The 20,382-nt window shown below is 41.0% G+C and overlaps 1 protein-coding gene across 2 annotated transcripts in view; it reads right to left on the reverse strand.

Moving 5' to 3' along the window:
- The window catches only part of METTL9 (methyltransferase 9, His-X-His N1(pi)-histidine), a 51,521-nt gene extending 38,996 nt beyond the window's left edge, over positions 1–12,525 (reverse strand). For both annotated transcript variants that reach the window (XM_054580905.1, XM_054580904.1), the window contains exon 1: positions 12,172–12,525. In XM_054580905.1, coding sequence (XP_054436880.1) covers positions 12,172–12,336 — 165 coding nt within the window. In that variant the 5' untranslated portion in view covers positions 12,337–12,525. The remainder of the gene's footprint in view (positions 1–12,171) is intronic.
- Positions 12,526–20,382: the final 7,857 nt, after the last annotated feature.

Genomic DNA, 20,382 nt, shown 5'->3' on the forward strand with positions numbered 1-20,382 from the left:
ATCTTGTCCAGGACCTTCAGGCCTTAAATGAGTGGCCACCTTGCCCTTAAGGTGAGATGCTGACTAGAGAGCAAATCTTTGAGGGAGTCCCTGCAACCATTAGCAATTCTCCTGGAATTAACCTCTGAGACAACCCAGCTTCAATAAAAAGCTGCAGCAAAGGGTGGCCTGTCTGTGGGTTCCTGTGCACTTTCAAGTAAATGAGTTCTTTGAATGTGTGCTCCTCAAAGACCACGAAGACTAATGTGCACAGGTAAGATCAAAGTATGTGTGTTAAATTTTCACACTGGAAGGACTGTGTGCCAGGCTGGACTCCTCAGGGGGAGACCACAGTACCCGAAAATGCCTCATCTTAGCATCTTTAAAGCCCAGTCAAATTTTGTTCAATCTAAAGACTAAGAAAATCTTTTAAATAATACATTCTAATCAAACCAGACTTATGCCATGCAATCAACTGCTGATGCCAAATACAAAGTAGGATGTGGTAACTAAACATAACATCTTCTAAAAATGACAGCAACAAGACTGCAAAGACACAAATAATTAGCCAAACAATAAACAACCAAATCAAGTAGATGACAGTAGTTCTGCACATATAACTGGGTGAATTAATCAAAGGAATGGAGTATTAGGTCCTCTCTTCAAGATTTCATTATGCCCATGAGCATCTCCTAATCTTTACATAATCTTGACTACTGAATCACTCCTTCGAAGTAGAAATGCAATTTTCCTATCAAATTTTTTTTATCAGACTGAGGGATTGAGTTAAAAACTTTTCTGAAATTATTTTTTTTGGAGTTTCTCAACCAGTCATACATGAGCTGTATGTTATAAGGGTCTTTATTTAAAACTATAAAGGATTCCAGCACATTAGCAGAACAAGAATATTATTTTAAAAAACCAATATCCTGATTTTTGGTAATGTGGTACAAAAAATAAATATTTGGTCTTTATCCTTAGTTCCAGGTACAGAGCCCCTAAAACTTCTTAAGTGGTAAGAGCAATTTTTTGTTTTTGTTTTTTTAATTTTTATTGATTATGCTATTACAGTTGTCCCCCTTTTTTTCCTCCCCTTTATTCCCCTCAACCTGGACCGCTGTACTTCCCCGCATTCCACCCCCCGCCTTAGTTCATGTCCATGGGTCATACATGTAAGTTCCTTGGATCTCCATTTCCTATACTATTCTTATCCTCCCCCTATTTTGTACCTACTATTTATACTTCTTATTCCCTGTACCTTTTTCCCTATCCTTCCCCTGCTCCCTCCCCTCTGATCTTTTTTTGTTTTTTTGTTATTCAGTATTTTTTTAATTTATAAATCACATTTATTCCATTACAGTTGTCTCAGTTTTTACCCCTTTGCCCCCCTCCACCCAACCCACCCCCAACCCCCACTCCCACAGTCAATTCCCACTGTGTCGTCCATGTCCATGGGTCATTCATACATGTTCTTGGTCCAGTCCCTTCCCCTTCTTTCCACCATTGTCCTCTTTCCCCATCCCCTCTGGTCATTTTCAGTTTGCTCCATGTTTCCGTATCTGTGGTTTACTTTGTTCATTAGTGTATTTTGTTGAATAGAGTCCACTCATAGGTGAGATCATATGGTATTTGTCTTTCATCAACGGATTTATTTCACTTAGCTTAATATTCTCCAGTTCCATCCATGTTGTCACAAAAGGTAGGAGTTCCATCTCTCTTTCTTTCTTTCTTAAATACAGGTTGATTTTACTTTTTTTAAATGTCAAAGTTAATTATAAAATATTTAAAAAATTTTAAATCATTATAAAGTCTCAGGAATTAAACGAACATGACACATGCACAGAAATAATCAAGTAGATCAATAAAATATAATGAGCATTCAAGAGACAAACGTATATATATCTCCCTAACAATGTAATATATGATTAAGTTGATATTTCAAATCAATGAGTAAAATAAGGCTTATTCAACAAATAGGTTCATGGACCACTATTACTTGAAATAAATATAGAGCCCTATTTCACACATTATAAAACAGATATTCAGGTGAGTTAAAAAACAGTATGTAGAATCTAAGGAGTTTTAGAAGAAAACAGAACTAATATTTTTCATGACCTGAAGTAAAATATTCAAACCCAGAAGCTATTAACTAAATATTGACAATATGACTATATTAAACATTTATATAGTAATATACATATTTTAAAAAGTTAAAAGACAAGGAATAGGAAAGTATTTGCAACACATCTAAAACATGGTTAATAGGTTATTTTTTTGTTTTTCTTTTTTTTTTTTTAGAGAAAAAAGTTCAACAAACCTTTAATCAGTAAATGGATAAAGAATACCAAAAAGTCATTTAAAGCTTTTTTTAAAAAAAAATAATATAAATACTCAAGAAATATACTAAAACAGGTTTAGTTTCAATAAATTGTAAAGGAACAATTAAAATAACATCATTGTCACAATCAGATTAATGAGTATTAAAAATATTGGTAATATCAAGTATTGGCAACTCTGAGAGAAACTGGGTATTCATAGAAACTATTTCTGCATCTTAAAGCAGTCCCTTTAGCGTATTTCGCAGTGCTGGTTTGATGGAGGTGCATTCTTTTAGCCTTTTTTGTCTGGGAAAGTCCTTATTTCACATTCAATTTTAATTGAGAGCCTTGCTGCGTAGAGCAGTCTTGGTGGCAGGCCTTTGCTTCTCATGACTTTGAGTATTTTCTGCCAGTTCCTTCTGGCTTACAGTGTTTCTGTTGAGAAGTCAGATGCTAGTTGTATCGGGGCTCCCTTATATGTTATTACTTCTTTCTCTCTTGCTTGCTTTAGGATTCTGTTTGTCTTTGATATTTGCCGTTTTAATGATGATATGTCTTGGAGTGGGCCTCATTGGGTTCCTCTTGAATGGGACCCTGTGCTTCCTGGACTTGTGTGGCTTTTTCTCTCCTCCGATTAGGGAAGTTTTCCATCATGACTTTTTCAAACAGCTTCTCCATCCCTTCCTCATCCTCTTCTCCTTCTGGTATCCCTATTATAAGGATATTATTATGTTTCAGGCTGTCCTGCATTTCCCTCAATGCCTCTTCATTCTTTTTGAGTCTTCTTTCATTTTCTTGCTCTTTCTCGGAGCTTTTTTCTACCTTATCGTCCACCTCACTGATTCGGTCCTCAGCTTCGTCTAGCCTGCTTTTGATTCCTTCTACTGTGTTCTTCAATTCAGAAATTGTATTCTTCATTTCCTCTTGTCTCTTATTGATGGTTTCTATGTCCTTTTTCATGCTGATGTAGTTTGTAGTAAGTTCCTCGTAGTTTCCCTGTAGTTTTTTCTATTTCTCTCTGAGCTCACTGAGCTTCCTTAGAATCATTATTTCGAATTCAGTATCTGATAGTTTACTTGCCTCTATTTCATTTAGTTCTCTTTGGGGGGATTCCTCCTTTCCCTTCAAGTTGGGGGTATTTCTTTGTCTTCCCATTATTTGACAGAGACTCTTCTCTTTTGCTTCTGATTCTTAAGTTGATCTGTCTTGATTTCCTGACTTTGTGGTGTGAACATCTCTGGCTGGAGACCGCTGTTTGTACTTTCTGGATCTGCCTCTGATGATGTCAGATGTCGTCCTTGTCTAACCTTAGGCAGTCTGTTCGAGACTTCCAGTAATCTACTGTTTGTGGCTTTCTCCTTCAGCTGTTAATCTATTCACTCGTCACTCAGCAGGCCGCCTTAGACAGCTCAGGGTGGGGCAGAGTCCCTCAGGGGGGTGGAGTTATTGGGTCCTCTCACACTGCTGCCATATGGGGGAGGAGTCCCCACTGGGATTCCGCAGGCTACTCTCTCTGTTCTCTCCTCAAAGCCTCCCTCCCTAGTCTCACCTCAAGTGTTTCCAGCCCTCTCTGTGCCCCCTTTAGTCAGGGATCTACTGTATGTGGCTGCCACTCTGTACTCAGCAGGCAGCTTAGACAGCACAGGGTGGGGTGAAATCCCACCTGGGGGGGGGGACTATTGGGTCCTTTGGTGCTGGTACCGCTCAGGGGGCATGGTCTCTGCCTGACCAAAATGGCTGCTGCCGCAAGGGGAAAGAGTCAGCACGGAGATCCCGCCAGCTACTCTCTCAGTTCTCTCCCCAAAGCTTCCTTCCCCAGTCTCTCCTCAGGCGTCTCTAGCCCACTCTGCCTCGCCTTTGCCAGAGATCAGGGTAAGTGGCTGCAAATAAAAATCTATGCGTTGGCCCTTTAAACAGTGCTCTGCATCTCCAGCCACCTGTCTCTGGCAGAGAGCACCCCTGACGCTTTTCGCAGCTGGCTGTTTCTGCATACTTCTTGGGCTCTCGTGCTGTGGGCAAGAGATCTCCACTTTTGGTTTAGACCTCACTCTTCTCAGGGGAATCCAACTGGCTGTTTCAGTATCCTTCTGGTGCTGCCGCCCGTGGGAGCCCCACCCACCTTCTTGAGTCTCTACCATACTCCTTACCAGTTAGAATGCGCTAAAGCCAATTCTTTTGTCTCCGAAGTTACAAAGCTTCTCTCTCACTATTGTTCAGTTGTTTGTTCCAGGTGATTTCTTTACCATTTAGTTGTATTTCCAGGTTGGTCCTGGGAGGAGGGCACTGTGACTTCCACTCACTCCTCCACCATCTTGATTCCCTCTGATCTCCATTTCTATGATTCCATTCCTGTTCTAGTTGTTTGCTTAGCTGGCTTTTGTTTTTTGTTTTGGTTTTTTTGTTGTTGTTAGATTCGGTTGTTGATAGTTGTTTGTTCTCATTTTACTGTTCATAGTTTTTGATATTCTTCTTTTTCTTAGATAAGTCCCTTTAATATTTCATATAATAACTCACATGATGAACTCTAACTTTACTCTTCTGGGAAGCACTTTATCTGTCCTTCCATTCTAAATGATAGCTTTGCTGGGTAGAGTAATCTTGGACGTAGGCTCTTGCCTTTCATGACTTGGAATCCTCCTTGCCAGCCCCTTCTTGCCTGCAAGGTTGCTTTTGAGAAATCAGCTGACAGATTTATGGCAACTCCTTTGTAAGTAACTATCTCTTTTTCTCTTGCTGCTTTTAAGATTCTCTCCCTTTCTTTAATCTTGGCTAATGTAATTATGATGCGACTTGGTGTGTGCTTCCTTGGGTCCAGCGTCTTTGGGACTCTCTGAGCTTCCTGGATCTCCTGAAAGTCTATTTCTTTCTCCAAATTGGGGAACTTCTCCCTCATTATTTTTTCAAATAAGTTTTCAATTTCTTGCTCTTCCTCTTCTCCTTCTGGCACCCCTATGATTTGGATGTTGGATTGTTTAAAGTTGTCCCAGAGGTTCCTAAGCCTCTCCTCATTTTTCTGAATTCCTGTTTCTTCATTCTGCTCCAGCTGAATGTTTATCTCTTCCTTCTGCTCCCAATCCTTGATTTGAGTCCCTGTTTCCTTCCCTTTACTGTTGGTTCCCTGCATACTTTTCTTTACTTCACTTTGCAGAGTCCGCTTTTTCCTCCATTTTGCAACCATATTCTACCAATTCATTGAGCATCCAGATTACCAGTGTTTTGAACTGTACATCTGATAGTTGGCTATCTGTTCATTGCTTAGTTCTATTTTTGGAGTTTTGATCTGTTCTTTTATCTGGGCCATATTTCTTTGTCTCGGTGGGCCTGTTACATTGTAAGGGTAGGAGCCTTAGGTACCAGCTAGGGCGGGACAACCCAGCTCACTGAGTTGTGACTCTGTGTCTGGGGGAGGGGTCTGAGAAGGAACAATGGCACTTGCTTGGCTCCTGTAGGCTTTCAGTCACTTCCCCTGCTACCCATAAGAAAATTGGGCCCTTCTGGTGCTGATTCCTGGGTGGGTTTGTGTACGTTCTAGGACTCGTGGGTCCCTCCAACAGACCCTCCTGTGAGGCTGGTAGTTTTTCCTGCTGCTGCAACCCCCACAGGTTTTTACAGCCAAACATTTTGAGGCTTTCTTTTCCCACACTGGAACCCTGGGTTGTGTGGTCTGTCTCACTCCCCAACTGTTCCTCACAGTTTATCCACACACAAATGTGAGACCACCTGGTCCGCCAGCCGCTGCCTCACCACATGTCCTCTCCACCCCGGCTGCTGGTCTCTACCTCTCCTACCAGCCTGGATGAATGTTTCTTCTTTAGTCCTTGGTTGTTGGACTTCCCTGCAGTTTGATTTCCTGGAAGTTCTGATTATTTTTTGTTTTTAAATTTGTTGTCCTTTTGGCTGTTAGGAGGCAAAGTGTATCTACCTACCAAGAATAACTTCTGTAAGCTAAATAGATAGTGGAACTTTCAGCCCAGCCTATACCTCCAGCAAGGGGCTGCGGACTGAGTTCAATCACTAAAGACCAATGATTTAAATCTCACCTAATCATGAAACTCATAAAACTCCTAAACAAGAGAATTCTGGGAACTTGTATGCTGCTGAATACACTGGTGTGCTGCGAGAGTGGTGCACCTGGAGAAGGCATGAAAGGTCTATGTCACCCCCCATCCCTACCCCTCTGCATCTCCTCCTGTTTGACAGTGCCTAAGTTGTATCCTTTATAAAAAGTCAGTAAACACAAGTAAACTGTTTTCTTAAACTCTATGTGAGTCTGTCCAGCAAATCATCTAATCTGGGGTAGAATCCCAGAACCTGTAGCCAAGTGGACCATGACTGGTGGCAAGCATCTAAAGTGAGGGTAGTCTTGGGGGACTGAGCCCTTAAATGTGTGAAATGACACTAACTCCAGTTATTGGTGTAAGACATCTAGGTGATGTCAGAGAACTGGAGAATTACTTGGTGACAGGGTGAAAAAAAAAACAAAAAACAAAAAAACACACGGGTAAGAATTTTATTTTCTGACATTGACAGAACACATACAAACTGGGTGAAGGCCAGTACTTGGAGCAATTGTCCCACCCTTGTTTAACTCAAACTGCAAAAAACTCCAACTAGTGTTTCTGCACACCTCTTCATAACTTTGTCATCCATACAGAGGGTCACAGAAATGGGGGCCATTTCCTATTGAGTAGGCAGCCTATTTCATAGGTTTCCCTGGAGGAGTATCCTGAAGTAGTGGGAAAAGCAGACAGATCGGGGCTCAAAACCCAACTCTTTCATCTGTGAACTGTGCTTTTTATCACATCTCATCTCTCTCACCTTCGACCTTCTAACAGTAAAGTGGGAGTGTACCACCTACTTCCTAGAGCTGTCATGAGGATTAGATGGGATAATATATTTAAAGTGCCTGGCACACAACTGTAGCCCAATAACTGCAGATTTCCTTCCCCTTCCTGTTCAAGATCCATAAAATTCAGTCAGAGGAGAACTGAAGTTGAAGGGAATGCCTAAAAACCACACTGTTGGTCTGGGCACACAGCCATTCTCAAAAGTAGTAAGTAGCCAAAGACCTGAGGCATTCAAGGCCACTAAAAACCATCAGAATGGCTCCACTGATGGGGCCCAAGAACACAGAATCTTTTCTACTACAGTGAGTAGCCAGATCAAGTGCAATGGCATCAACCTTGACAGCTAAGGATTCAAAAGTCACATTCTAAGTTTCTGCAATGCAATCAAATCAGTGCACACATTTTACCAATGACACCTTGAGGCATCTAAACACAGCACAGGCATAAACAGGTAAAGCATTCATTATTTTTCTACCAATGATACAAACCAACTCAACAAGCTCTTTATGTGAGATTTCAATGCGTGAAGTAACAAGGCATCCTCACATCCATGCAGAGGAACACTTTATACAGGTTAGATTAGATTAAGTTGCTTCAGCTTTGATTTCATAAATAATTGTTGACCTTCATTTCAAATACTGTTAATATTTTATTATCCTGAGGTGTGAACAAAGCTTCAGGGGGTCTAAACAACAGTCTATTACTGAAGTTACCATCTTTGTTTAACTCACAAACTTTGGCTAGTGTTTTGAGGTCAGTATCTCCACGGAGTTGGCTTTTGAAGGTCTCCTAGGGCACATAAAGGCCCCTGGTATATCCAGCAGAAGAGAAATTCCAGTGTTGTGGGAAACTGAAGGAAACACTTGTTGAGGGTTTTGGCACAGGTTATAAGGAAGAAAAGAAGTCCTTTTCAAAATCTCTGGTATTCAGCTGCAAAGGCCCCCAGACTCTCGAAGGCAGTTCAGAGGAGGACATGAATCCATCAGCATCCACCTGGCTAGCTGGCTGACTGCCTTGAGCATTGTTAACTCATGCCCGACCTCAGTCCACCTCCACAGATAAATGGGGACTTCAGGAGACCCAATCTGTCCTGTAGCACAACCTCTGACCTCTGGCTGTGAAGTCCAAGTACTTTTCCATTTGGGGAAAAAAAACAAATCATAGTAATTCTATTTTGAATCCATCAGCACTTGTGGCATAGCACAGTCCTGAGCTTATATAAGGTAAAAAAATAAGTCAAATGTACACATGCAATTGTAGGTTACACTTTAATAACTGCAGATATTGAAAGCTATCTGTGCTTGTAAAAAGCCATGCAGTAAATCACCTGAAGAAAATGCCCTGGCTTGGTTCTAGGGAGTCTACAACTCTCTTTTCATTCCATCAATTAAGATGCTTTGAATGACTTTATCATCAGGAACCTAGCTAGTGAGGACTAAGGGTTCTTTCATGTTTCAGTAGATCTATAATAGTTGCATCAACTTAAAGTACTAGGTTAGAGTACCAGCACTAGGCAATGCATAGGGGGGGAAAAAAAAAAAAGACTAGATCCAAACTTTTTGTTGGTATTTTCTTTTAAAGTCCTGAGTCTGCCAATACAAAAGTGACATAACTTGTTTCTCCCCAATGAGTCAATCTACCCACCTTGCAACCTGTGATTAGGAATGTGCTGATTAAGGAAGCTAAAATTTTTCTCTTTTTTTCTGTAAAGGACCAGAGAGTAAATATTTTAGGCTTGCAGGCCATAAAGTAGCAACTACTACTCTGCTGATGTAGGCTGGAAGCACTCACAGAAAACAAGTAAATCAATGTGGTGGCTCTGTTTCAACAAAACATTTTTTTGTGGACACTGAAATTTGAATTTCATATAAGAAATTTTCACATGTTACAAAGTACTGTAATTTTTTGCAACCATTTAGACATGCAATTTACTTCACATGCTGTACAAAAAAGTCAGCCCAGTTTGCCCCACCAGACACATCCCTGCTCTAAGAGAAGCAGGTTCCCTGCTTCTCTTGCCCTAAGTGAAACAGAATCTCAGTTTTGAAACTAACACACCAAACCAAATTACTGAAATGGTGCTACTACAATAGTCTTAAAGCTGCTTTAGCTCAAAGAAGCCTTGCATCTGTAGGCTATAATAACTAAATAGCAATTGTTAATGAATAAACATTGTGGAAGTGCCAAAGTGCTGCAGAATTCTTTTAACCATAGAATCTCCCATCATAATTTCTTAATAAAATAACCATAAGGAAAGCTGCGCTACGTATGGTACAATCAAATCCATAACCTTATTTTCATGCAACTCCAGTTGCCTCACTACTTTTTTCTGCGGGGGGCGGGGGGCGCGCGGTGCTTTTATTTTTCCCCTTTTCACAAAACAAAGTAGAAGAAATAACAAGACAGGATTAAAACCACAAAAGTAGTTAAATTGATAGACCATGTAAACAAGAAAAAAAAAATCCAGATAAGACAACAGGTTTATATACAATGAGGAAACACATGTAAATTAAGGTAGCTTATAGTTTTCATATGAAACATTAAAAAAATCAAACATATGCTACATGGGTGCCACTGTTTACAACAATATTGAAGGGGAGAAAACAACACTTCAAAGTCCAAGTGCAATAAATTCACAGAACTATACTACAGCTAATGAATTAGAGTTTAAGACCTGTTCCCAAATATATCACATTTTGGGCCCTTAGAGGTTCATTCCACATGTCTCACTATGAAAATCACACACCCAAATGAACATGAGAAGGCCTGTGTAAAACTATTAACATGATGGGTGGGGGGAACCATTAGAGTTGCTACTTCACAAGCAGCAAATTTTATAAAGCAAATCTAAGATCCTGGAATACAGGTTGGGGCAAAAGTAGGTTAACAGTTGTTCGTAGGGAATAATTAATAAGCAGTAATACAAGAATGAACTGTGCTCTGCATACTCACAATTGCACATCTACTTTTGCCCCACCCCATATAAAGCGAAGAGGACAGTCTCCTAATTCACCTAACTTCATCGTGGTTTCTATACATGTCTCTTTTGTCCACTTTAACCTTATTTGTAAATGTTTTCATAGTGATTGTATCATCTCAAAATAATGTCTGGATCAATTCTAAGGAAAAGAAGTAATCTCCCCCTAAATATTCAGAAATCACCAGATTAGTCCTCACCTTGAAGAAATTAGCTGCCAAATTGTTAGCACAACTGGTTTAAACACATACAAACCACACATACATGCACACACAAACACATTCATATAAACATGCACACATACACACTTGAATATCTCCGAAGCATAATGAAGTAAATGAAGTATCTGAAACCAGTATTAATTTTCCTTAGAGCCTGACAGATTCAGCTTTAAAAACGTATACCATTAGAAAGTAATCTCTGTTAACAGATATTCTAAGGCTATATCTACGGCTATAATTCTACCTAGGTTCCATAAAAATCAAAGAGTTTACACAGTTTTTCAATTTTTAAAATATGTCCAATTTTATGAGCATTGAAGACATATCAAGTGTGCTGTAGAAGAGGCAGTCACAAGTGTTAGAACAAACATCTACAGCTAAGAGACTCACACCTGTAATTACACTTCAGAGGAAATAAGCCTCCTTTTTACCCTATCCAAAGCCGTATTTCTACCACGTGTTGAAAATGACCTTTTTAATTCATTTTACACCATTATCTGTGTTCCATATGGAGATGTGACATTTTTGTTACTGTACATTATCACTACACTAGAGTTGTTCATCTAAAAATGACTAGTGTAAGTAATCCATAGCAAAGAATGTCCTTTTCAACTTAAGATCACCTACTAGCTTTACGCACACTCCTCACAGTATCATAGGTGTGATACCTAACAAACTGCAATAACTGTGGGATTACAAAAAAAAATTATGGAAATTTATGATTTCCTTTAAAAGTAGGAAAAGGGCCACTTTAAATATTTGCTAAATAAGAACTAAATGCTATTTTTCTAAATAAATTCTTTTACCTCCTTAGATAATTCTTTATTTTCATTAAAACGCATGAAATCAACCTGAGTGTAAACTCGCTGAACACCTGGCATACATAATAAGAAAAGCAACAGAGGAAAATGAGAAACCTATGAAAATGATGAGACACAAAATAGGGAATAAGAATTGGATTCTGTTCCCTGGAAAAGCAAACTGTATTATAAACGCTAGCTATTACCAGCCAACACTCTGGCAGAGTTCAAAAGCCTCTTTTCAATGAAGTAAACTGTACATTGCAGTACGGTGAAATATGAAATATCTCACCCTTAATTCCACAGCTGACCTGCACATACTTCTTTAAGTAGCACAAAACTAAGCTAATGAAAAGACGGCCCAGCCCGCCCCACTGCCAAGTACAACTCTCAGAATTCACTCCAGCCCAGTTCTGGTTTTAAAACCATCCCGGTAAAAACTTACATCCCCTTCTTTCCTACCCCATCTTTCCGCTCAGACAACATCAAATTATGGAGATGTTCCCTTAGGTAGGGCAGGAAGGCTGGGTAGGGTAGGAGCGAGGGCCTGTCAAACAGTTGCTTCGGGCAAAATGTCACCCAAATAAGCCCGGAGAGGTGAGCGTCTGGCGACGCACGGTTACCTTTCTTTATGACCCTTTGTATGATCTGATGTTCAACCAGACAAAAATAAAGGCCAGCTATTCGGGGGCATGGAGAGTGTGCAGCGTGACGGGCTTGGCCTACTCGCTTATACCTCAGACCTGGTGCCAGACGGGTGCCTACCACGGTGGGCCGAAGTGGCCGAGCGTCTGCAGCAACCTTCTGGGTCGCGGGAACAATGCGCGGTCCGGGACGCACACGCTCGGGCCCGCGGCGGGGATACAAGAGGTCTCTGCAGCCAGGCAGATAACAAAAGGCACCGCCGGCACCCGCCAGGCACCTGGCAAGGAAACTTTTCGTGGGGCCGAGGCCGACGCCCCTCACAATGGCCGCCGAGCGCGGGAAGGCTGGGCCGGCATGACCCCGCCCAGCCAGCCAGGCCCGTACCTGGTGGTTCTCCTTCCTGCCGCCCGCTGGCGCCGACGGCCCGCCCGGGCCGCTCGTCATGTCCACGTACAGAGAGCGCGTGATGGGGCTCCGCAGCGTCCACATCCTCCGCGCCAACCACACGGACGCCAGGCTCAGGCACAGCCAGCCCGCCAGCAGTTTCATCAGGGGCACCGGCCGCTGGGTCCGATCACCTCCGGCGCCGAGGCGAGGAGCAGGACGCGCCGCCGCCTGGGGCTGCCGCTGTCGCCCGGGTTCGAGCCATCGTGCCCAACTTGCCCATCCAGCCCCTGCCCGGCCGAGGAGGGGGAGGAGAGGGGCGGACTATGCGCAGCCTTCCCGCCTCCCTTTCCTTTCCGTGCGTGGAACGCCGTAACCGCTGGCAAGAGTTTCCAACCGGAGCACAAACGAGCGGCGGAGTGCGTTGTGGCCCGGGCGCTGTCCTTCCGCCCAATCAGCCAGCCCGAGCAGCCGAGAGGCGGGACAAAGGGAGCGCACGTACTCCTGTCGCGCGTTCCAGTCCTGGTCTTTTCCGGTACCTCGATTCACAGCAGAGATCATTTTAATTCTTTTTAGGGCATGTGCGATCCCTTCCGAAGGGGGCGACTGAAACCTCCCGGTCCTTCCAGGGTGGTGGCCGCAGGACTTCTGGTCTTTCCTCGCCTTGGTGGTTATCTCTGTGCCGCTCATGCCCCACACAGGGCGACTTCGATCTGGTTGTGCGTACCGGCTCGAGGCTGTGGAGGGGTCTTAACTCTCCGGGCATTCAGGTCCACTGCCTTGGATACTGACGAAGGCAGGTCTTCTCTGTAACTGGCTAAGCTGCGTGGCTTCCTATTTACATTCAAAGCCGACGAGCCAGACCCCCCACCCCAGGGGCGTCCATCCTTTGCCAGGGCTGCAAACCAGACAGGAGTTTGGGGGGAAAGGATACCATCCCGACCGGTCCCCCAGGTCAGGCCAGTTACAACTGGCTTCTAAGAGGTATCAGTAGAAGCGCTGCCTTTGTTGGAAGCTGCTGCTGCTGGGTTACCAGCAAGTCATGTTTTGATGTACTATTGTTGACACTGTACAAAAATGAAGGCCCGAAATTAGAGTCCCTGGCTGCAATCGAACTAAGCTCTGGGAGCAGTATTTACCCGGATGTTTCTTTGATCATTAATAGCTCGGGGAGCCCTAGCAACCTTGCAAAACTGAAGGGTTACCCTGTGTTCCTGTGTCTGAAGTTTTTCTTGCTGCTACCCAACTAGCAACTAAGGAATAAATAATATATATTTATATAATATTAATATATAATAAGTATATATTACATATATGTATATATGTAATATATAGTAATTATATATATAATTGTATATTGACATATCTACATATATAATAATATATTTATATAATATACATTTTATATAGTCTTAGTTCAAAATAAATCAACCTTTCTAATAACTCCAATATTGCACTTCAAATACTGTCATTTATGGAACAGCAATCTGCTGATACAGAACAGTTTTTCGTTGAGGCTAACACAATGTGTTATACAGCTTACTGTCTAGTAGGGAGGCAGACCTTACAAGCAATCAAAGAATACAAACATTTTTATTAGCTCCTAAGAATCTCATTTGGCACCTTTCACCAACAGACATCGCGTTGCCTAATGTGACATGGGCTGTAACAAAAACAAAAAAAGAATGGGGCAGGAAAGGGGGAGGGTATTTTGTGTTCTTTTTTTCAAGTATCTTCCCTGACTGCTTTCTGCCAAAACTCCAAATAGCCTTCATCTTACTAAATCTAGTTCAAACCTCTTGGTCCAAATCATCAAAAATGAACTGTAGTAGCAAGTCAAACGGTTCAATTTGTTTACCATGTCACCTCTCCCTCCTGTCTCTTGGGATTAGTGTCACAGGTAAAACAGCTCTGTGCCAAAAAACAAAATAAAAACCTTTCAAAGGGATGGGTTGAGGAAGGCGGTGAAAGCAGCAAAAGTAAATAAAATGGCATATTTCATTTATAAAGACAGAGGAGACAATTAGATATATCCCCCAACTATAAGCCTGATGAGCTGCAGCTCAGAGACTGCAAAATGTGTCACATGAGCGAAAAGCAACTAGGTGGCTGCTACAGTCTGAAGAATTAAGGTTATCTGACTGCCACAGAGCCTAGCACCTCAAAAGGAGATTTTCACCTTATTCCTGAGTAGCAGATCTGGAAAAATAAATCATTCTCACATTACAATACTCTATAATAATAACCAAATACTCAAACATACGTTATTTGCACTGAGCAAGACCAGAAAGAAACCAAAACAGAGTGTGCTCCAATGAGCAAATTCAATACCAGACCTTTTCATAGAACCTGGTATCTCAGCCCATTGCCCCTTGATCCATCTAAGAAGCCTTGCTGTCTCTCTCAGAGAGCCTCCTGAATTATAAATGAGGAGGAAGGGAAAACAGCAAGAGCAAATATACTAAGCAGGAGTTGAGATTGCCCTCTGGAACTGCCTCCTTCCTTCATTTACTAGAATGTCACTACTGCATATTAAAACCTCTGTTATCCATCATGGGGAGCAGAAGAGGCAGAGAACACACAAAAACAAAATACAGGCCAATATCCTTTCTAATGTAGCTTTGAAATGCAGGCAATGATATTCAAAAGACTAAATGACAAGATCTGTGCTGAACTCTGTATAGCTTGGCTCACAGCTCCGTGCACAGGCCCAAAATCTTGGCTGGATCATTTTCCTACCTAGAGTTCTAGGCAAAGAAGCTTTTGGTTGTAATTGTTCTTATTGGCTACATATTATGGCATTTTCATGTTTTCTTTTCAATTACAAAGTAAAGTATAAGGAGAACCTGTAGGGAAAGAAACTTGGCTCTCTAGAGGGCAAAGAATGTGCCAGTCACTATTGGTCATTGTCCTCTATTTGAAGAAATAAAAATCTAGCCCTGACTGGTGTGGCTTTTTGGGCTGAGTGTTGTCCCACAAGGCAGAAGGTCTCTGGCTCACTTCCTGGTCAGTGCACATGCCTAGGTTGTGGGCCATGCAAGAGGCAACCAATACTAATGGATATTTCTCTCTCACATCCATATTTCTCTTCCTCTTTCTCCCTCTCTTCCTCATCTCTAAAAATAAATAAATAAAATCTTTTAAAAAAGAAAGAAAAGAAATAACAGCCTAAAAGAACTCATATAATCATGTTTTCATGGACTTAATGTTTTTATACCTAACAACGTGTTGAAGAGTGTCAGAAAAAGGTACAAGTTTTCCTCAATATTTTTAATAGATGTGTCCTGTGGTTATTAAGCAATGGCCACCTCTAAAAAATAAAATCAGTAAATGTATTCAACATTTTTTTAAATCAGTAAATGTAGGGGATTCTTATCTAGATTTGGTTGATATAATTTCAAACTTACAACTACATCATTATGGTCTCTGATAAATTCTAAGCTAAGGTGAAACTGCAAACAGATTGAAAAAAAAAATGGCAACATAAAGTAGCAGAATTGAACCAGCTGGTTGGAAGACCTATAGCAGCAACATTGTATCTACTGGAGATCTCCCAATGCTACTCATTATTAGCAGGGCGGTTTATCCTCTGAGCTGGTGAGACAGACTGCATGGGTTTGACGCCTGACTCTATGCTTCTTAGTTATGCAATCTGTGGCAAACTTGACCTCTAAGTCTCAGTCTCATCTTTAAAATGGGAATAATAATAATAATGGTTACCTATCTCATGGAGATGTGGTGAGGATTAAATAATATATTCTAAATATAGAGGGTTTAGTGTAGTGCCTCAACACAATGAGTTCTCAAAAATGTTAGTTTGCTCTTGTTTTCAATATGACTTAGATAAATCAATGTCTTCTGAGCCATTCTTTCCTCATCTATAAACTGAGGGCCATGATTCTGAACTGCATACTTTATAATATGTCTGTGAGACTCAGATGTTATGAAAGCTTTATAAAGTGTAAAAACATCAACCAATGTCATCATAATAGGGATACTCAGTCCTAATATGACTGTGGTCTCTGCAAAGCTTTTCTTTTTCCCATAAAACACTCCTCTAGAGCCCCAAATGATAGGCCCTCCTCATAATATATCTATTCCCAGACCCCTTTCTGAGACTAAGACTATGGAAGTGAGGATGGGGGTAGGGGAAAGGAATCTAAAATACAAAACTATGAAACTTTCAAACCTAAAAATCACAAAATCAGGCAGCAAACTCAAACCATATATTTGTCAGGGATCCTTGTCTTTCTAGTAAGAAAGTCTTTCCCCTCTGACATATGCCAGCCATAACCATCTCATGTGCTTAGAAGATTTTGAATCCCATGACTTCCCTCTGATGGCAATCCCATACCTGTTTCAGTTTGTGTCAGGAGTAATATTAGAAAGACAAAGAAATGCCATTTTCACATAGTCAATAAATATTTATGGAGTGCATACAACACCCCAGCAATTGGACTAAATGGAAAGGAAAGCAAAATAAACACAAAATGTGTCAGTTTCCCACAGCTTACTGTCTAGTAGGGAGGCAGACCTTCCAAGCAATTACAAAGAACACACAAACTGCTGAGTGCTAGAAGGAATTGCATATTGTTAGGAGAATTAACAGCAGAGAGACTTAACTGCAGGGCCAGGGATGGGAGAGGCTGGGGGCGGGGTGGAGGCTGTTCAGGGAAAGCTGCCCTGAGGAAGTGTGGCTTTGCTGCCTCGTTTTGACAACTGTTTGCTAAACTGGAGAGCTTCCCAGTTGCCACATTTCTCTTCACTGCAGTGCCCCCTTCTAATCCCTGTTGGTACAAATGGTGTCAAACAATAGTTCAGTGTAATGTTATAAGGAAATTTGTGACTTCACTTTATACTGCCTCCCTGCCCTGTGCCTCAGTTTATTTACTATAAAACCAGTCACTTGTGTGCTTATGTTGTGCCTATACACAACTGCTTCTAGGATCTTTAAAAGAAATATAATAGTTTAAACAACTTAAAATATACATATTTCAACTCAGCAAGATCCCTCTTGTAGCAGGTCTGAGTCAGAGCTCTGATGAAAAAGAGGAGGGTGTTGTTTTCATTAACTTTCTGGGGCATTTTCAAAGGTTCAAAGATCTTTCATCTTGTTTTAAGTGTATTTCCAATCTGTCCCTATCCTTGGCCTCTTAATTGCTATCTCCTGCATATATGTGAGTTTGGTCCTGTCAATGGCTGCTTCCTCTCTATGCAACTGTAAATCATGCCACTGTGTTTTCAATATACTTATGTTGAAACTATAAAGCCTTCCTGTTTTGTGACTATTAAACATTCCAACTATGGTTTATATGAAATACATGGAAAAAAATTGCATGACACAGTCAGCAAGCTTTTAAAATTTTAAATATTTTCTGTAGACAAAATATGTAAATATTTTACAGTAGACAAAATATGCACATAAACATGTGGGCTTAAACAGTGTGTGTAACAGAGCACATCTCTGCTGTCCTGGAAGAAGACCACTATTTTATTTTTGCCCAACTATTAATACATCTGGTCTGAGAATGAAGAACACCACATTTATAAAAGAGGATATTTGAGCAATCAACCAACCTGAAAATCAGACAGAACATTCTTCCTGCTCTGGTGAAAACTGTGATTGATTTAACAACCACCACTAATGTGAGTCTGTTTTACAACTTAGCCCGGGATCATCCTTAAACCGAATGTATGCACAGATCATTAAATTTGGAGGAAAGGCATTTGGCTATTAAGTAACCAGAACCTCAGCACTGTGCAACCCTGCAGTTGCTTCTCTCCAGTCATAGTTTCCCCTCAACAAGCATCCTATATTCCAAATTGACGAAGTCAATACTGAAAGCAGCTATTAAGCTATTTTACAATATAGAATTTATTTTGAAGTTCATTAGCTTTCTATGCTCTTTTGAAAAAAAGTTTTAGGCATTAGGTTAGCAGCTTTCCCTCTACCACTTTTTCCTCATCCAACGAAGTCAGATTCCACCTTCTTCCTCCTGCCACCCAGGCAGGGGTAGAGGGTGGGTGGGTTGTGGTCAGCGGTTGGTGTTGGCTCTCCTCAAAAATCTCACTCAAGTGTCATTTGGTATTTGTGAATATAGGCCAAGCTATTCTCCCTCCAAGCACAGTCTACTTTATAACCAAAGCTATAGATGATGTTAGAGGGAAACTTGCTGCTTTTCAAACAGATACCTGACAATTTTAGACAAAGTGTCTCAGGTTAGTTATATGCACTGTTTTTGCTTTCATAAGGGGACAGACTTACAGATAATTTTCACCACATCTGCAATGCTTATTATGATTATTCAGTGGAATAGGTCTTCAGGGGAAAAAAAAAAAACCCAAAAAACCCTAAGTTATCCCTGTAGGGTTTGATAGCACAATAGGTTTATTTTTTAGACTCTCCAACACACTGTTTGATTCACACACTAGAATTTCTGCATTATTGTACAACAGTATAATACATAAGCATATTTTGATCTTGGCTCATGGTAAATCACATCACATTGGGAGACAGCTAATACTTGTGAGGTGAGCTCATACCCTATTTAGAACTTATATCTGTTTAAAAACAAGTATCAGTAATGTTTAAGGATGTTTAAAGAAAAAAATAAATCAGGTGTTTTAGACATAAAAGGTGGTACATGAGCTGATCATAAAATTACCATGAAATAATTCTGGAAATAAGGAAATAAAGTTTCTGTCTAAGAATCATACTTTAAAAAAATAATCATGCATATAATGGATTACAGCAAAACATTACAAAATCACTTTTTAAAAAAGCAGGTCCCTGAGCCAAGACGACTGCAAATTGGCTACAGGAAGGTAATAACATTCATAGAAATAACAGCTCATGACAGGGTGAAGGGTGGGAGAAGTTGGGTCTGCTTTGAAAACGTAGGAAATGGCAAGGGAGGTTCATGTGGTAACAGATCTCCATCACCAGCCCAGGACACAAAAACCTGGTCTGCCTTTGTTTAGTTAATCCATGTGGATGAGGATGGGAGCATCCACTCTATCAAGACTCCGTGTGATCATCATTAATGTCTTCCCAAAGCACCATGTCCCTCATTCCATGTTCACCACATCCCTTCTATAGGGTGGAAGTGTGCTGGAGGGAACAAGTATCTGTCCCAGTGATAGTTAAGTTTCTCAGTATAAATTAGTAAATAGGGTTTGTGTTTCGTTTTGGGGTTTTTTGCATTGGTTTTTTAGTTTGATCCATGCTAATGTGCCTGGGAGAGATGATCCCATTCCCAATGTACCACATGTCAAGTTTTTTTTCCAGCAAAACCTCAGGAAATGATGAATTTATGCATATCACATTCTTTATGGGAACTGAAGATTACCAGGCTGCTTTCCTTTACTCAATAGCTATTAGACCTCAGTTGCCTTAAAACTGAAATGGATAGAAATGAGGGTTTTCCCAGGATGCATATGGTTATTTTTCAAGGTCTGTTTTTCCCAGCACACTCTGCCAGTCCTAAAACACTATGTCAGTTTACCCAGCCCTCAACTTTATCATCAAAAACAGGGTGATAGGAAACCCAAACTAAGAGGCAGGAAACCCAAACTCTAGTGACATTCCTGATATTTTTCATGTTATCCTGAAAATCACATAACCTCAACTGTTTTGTCTGTAAAAAAAAAAAAAAAAAAAAAAAAAAAAAAGGTTATTAATAAAGATCACCTATACAAAGTCACAGACATAGATCAGAGATTTTTAAAGCTCCTTCCAGTCATAGGATCTACTCCTTCACCTCCCTGCTTTCTTTTGTGAATTATGAATTCTGTGGATTTTCCCCACACAGTACACAAGAGAAGGGGTATCATTTCTTGCGTTTTCACCACACTCTTATTTTTTCTTTCTTTGTCTCTTTCTTTCTTTATTTTTAAATACATTTGTCTCTGCCTCCCGACCACCATTTTCCCTTGCCCCCTCCCTCCTTCCCTCCTTCAGCTCTTCCCCTTTGGTTTTGTCCATGAGTCCTTGCTATATGTTCCTTGACTTTCCCCTTCCCTTCCCTTTCCCTGCCTGCCCCTCCCTCCTTCCCTCTTGTCTCTGTTGATTTCTTTTCCTTTCAGTGTTGCTGGTCATATTATCCTTGCATCTTTGTATTGTTGGTTAGGATCCGCTTATAGGTGAGATCATATGGTATTTGTCTTTCGCCCCCTGGCTTATTTCGCTTAGCATGATGCTCTCCAGTTCCA

Source organism: Pteronotus mesoamericanus, unplaced genomic scaffold (assembly GCF_021234165.1).
Source record: "Pteronotus mesoamericanus isolate MK-2021 breed Mesoamerican mustached bat unplaced genomic scaffold, CSHL_Meso_final contig_64, whole genome shotgun sequence".
In the NCBI taxonomy this organism is placed as follows: Eukaryota; Metazoa; Chordata; class Mammalia; order Chiroptera; family Mormoopidae; genus Pteronotus; species Pteronotus mesoamericanus.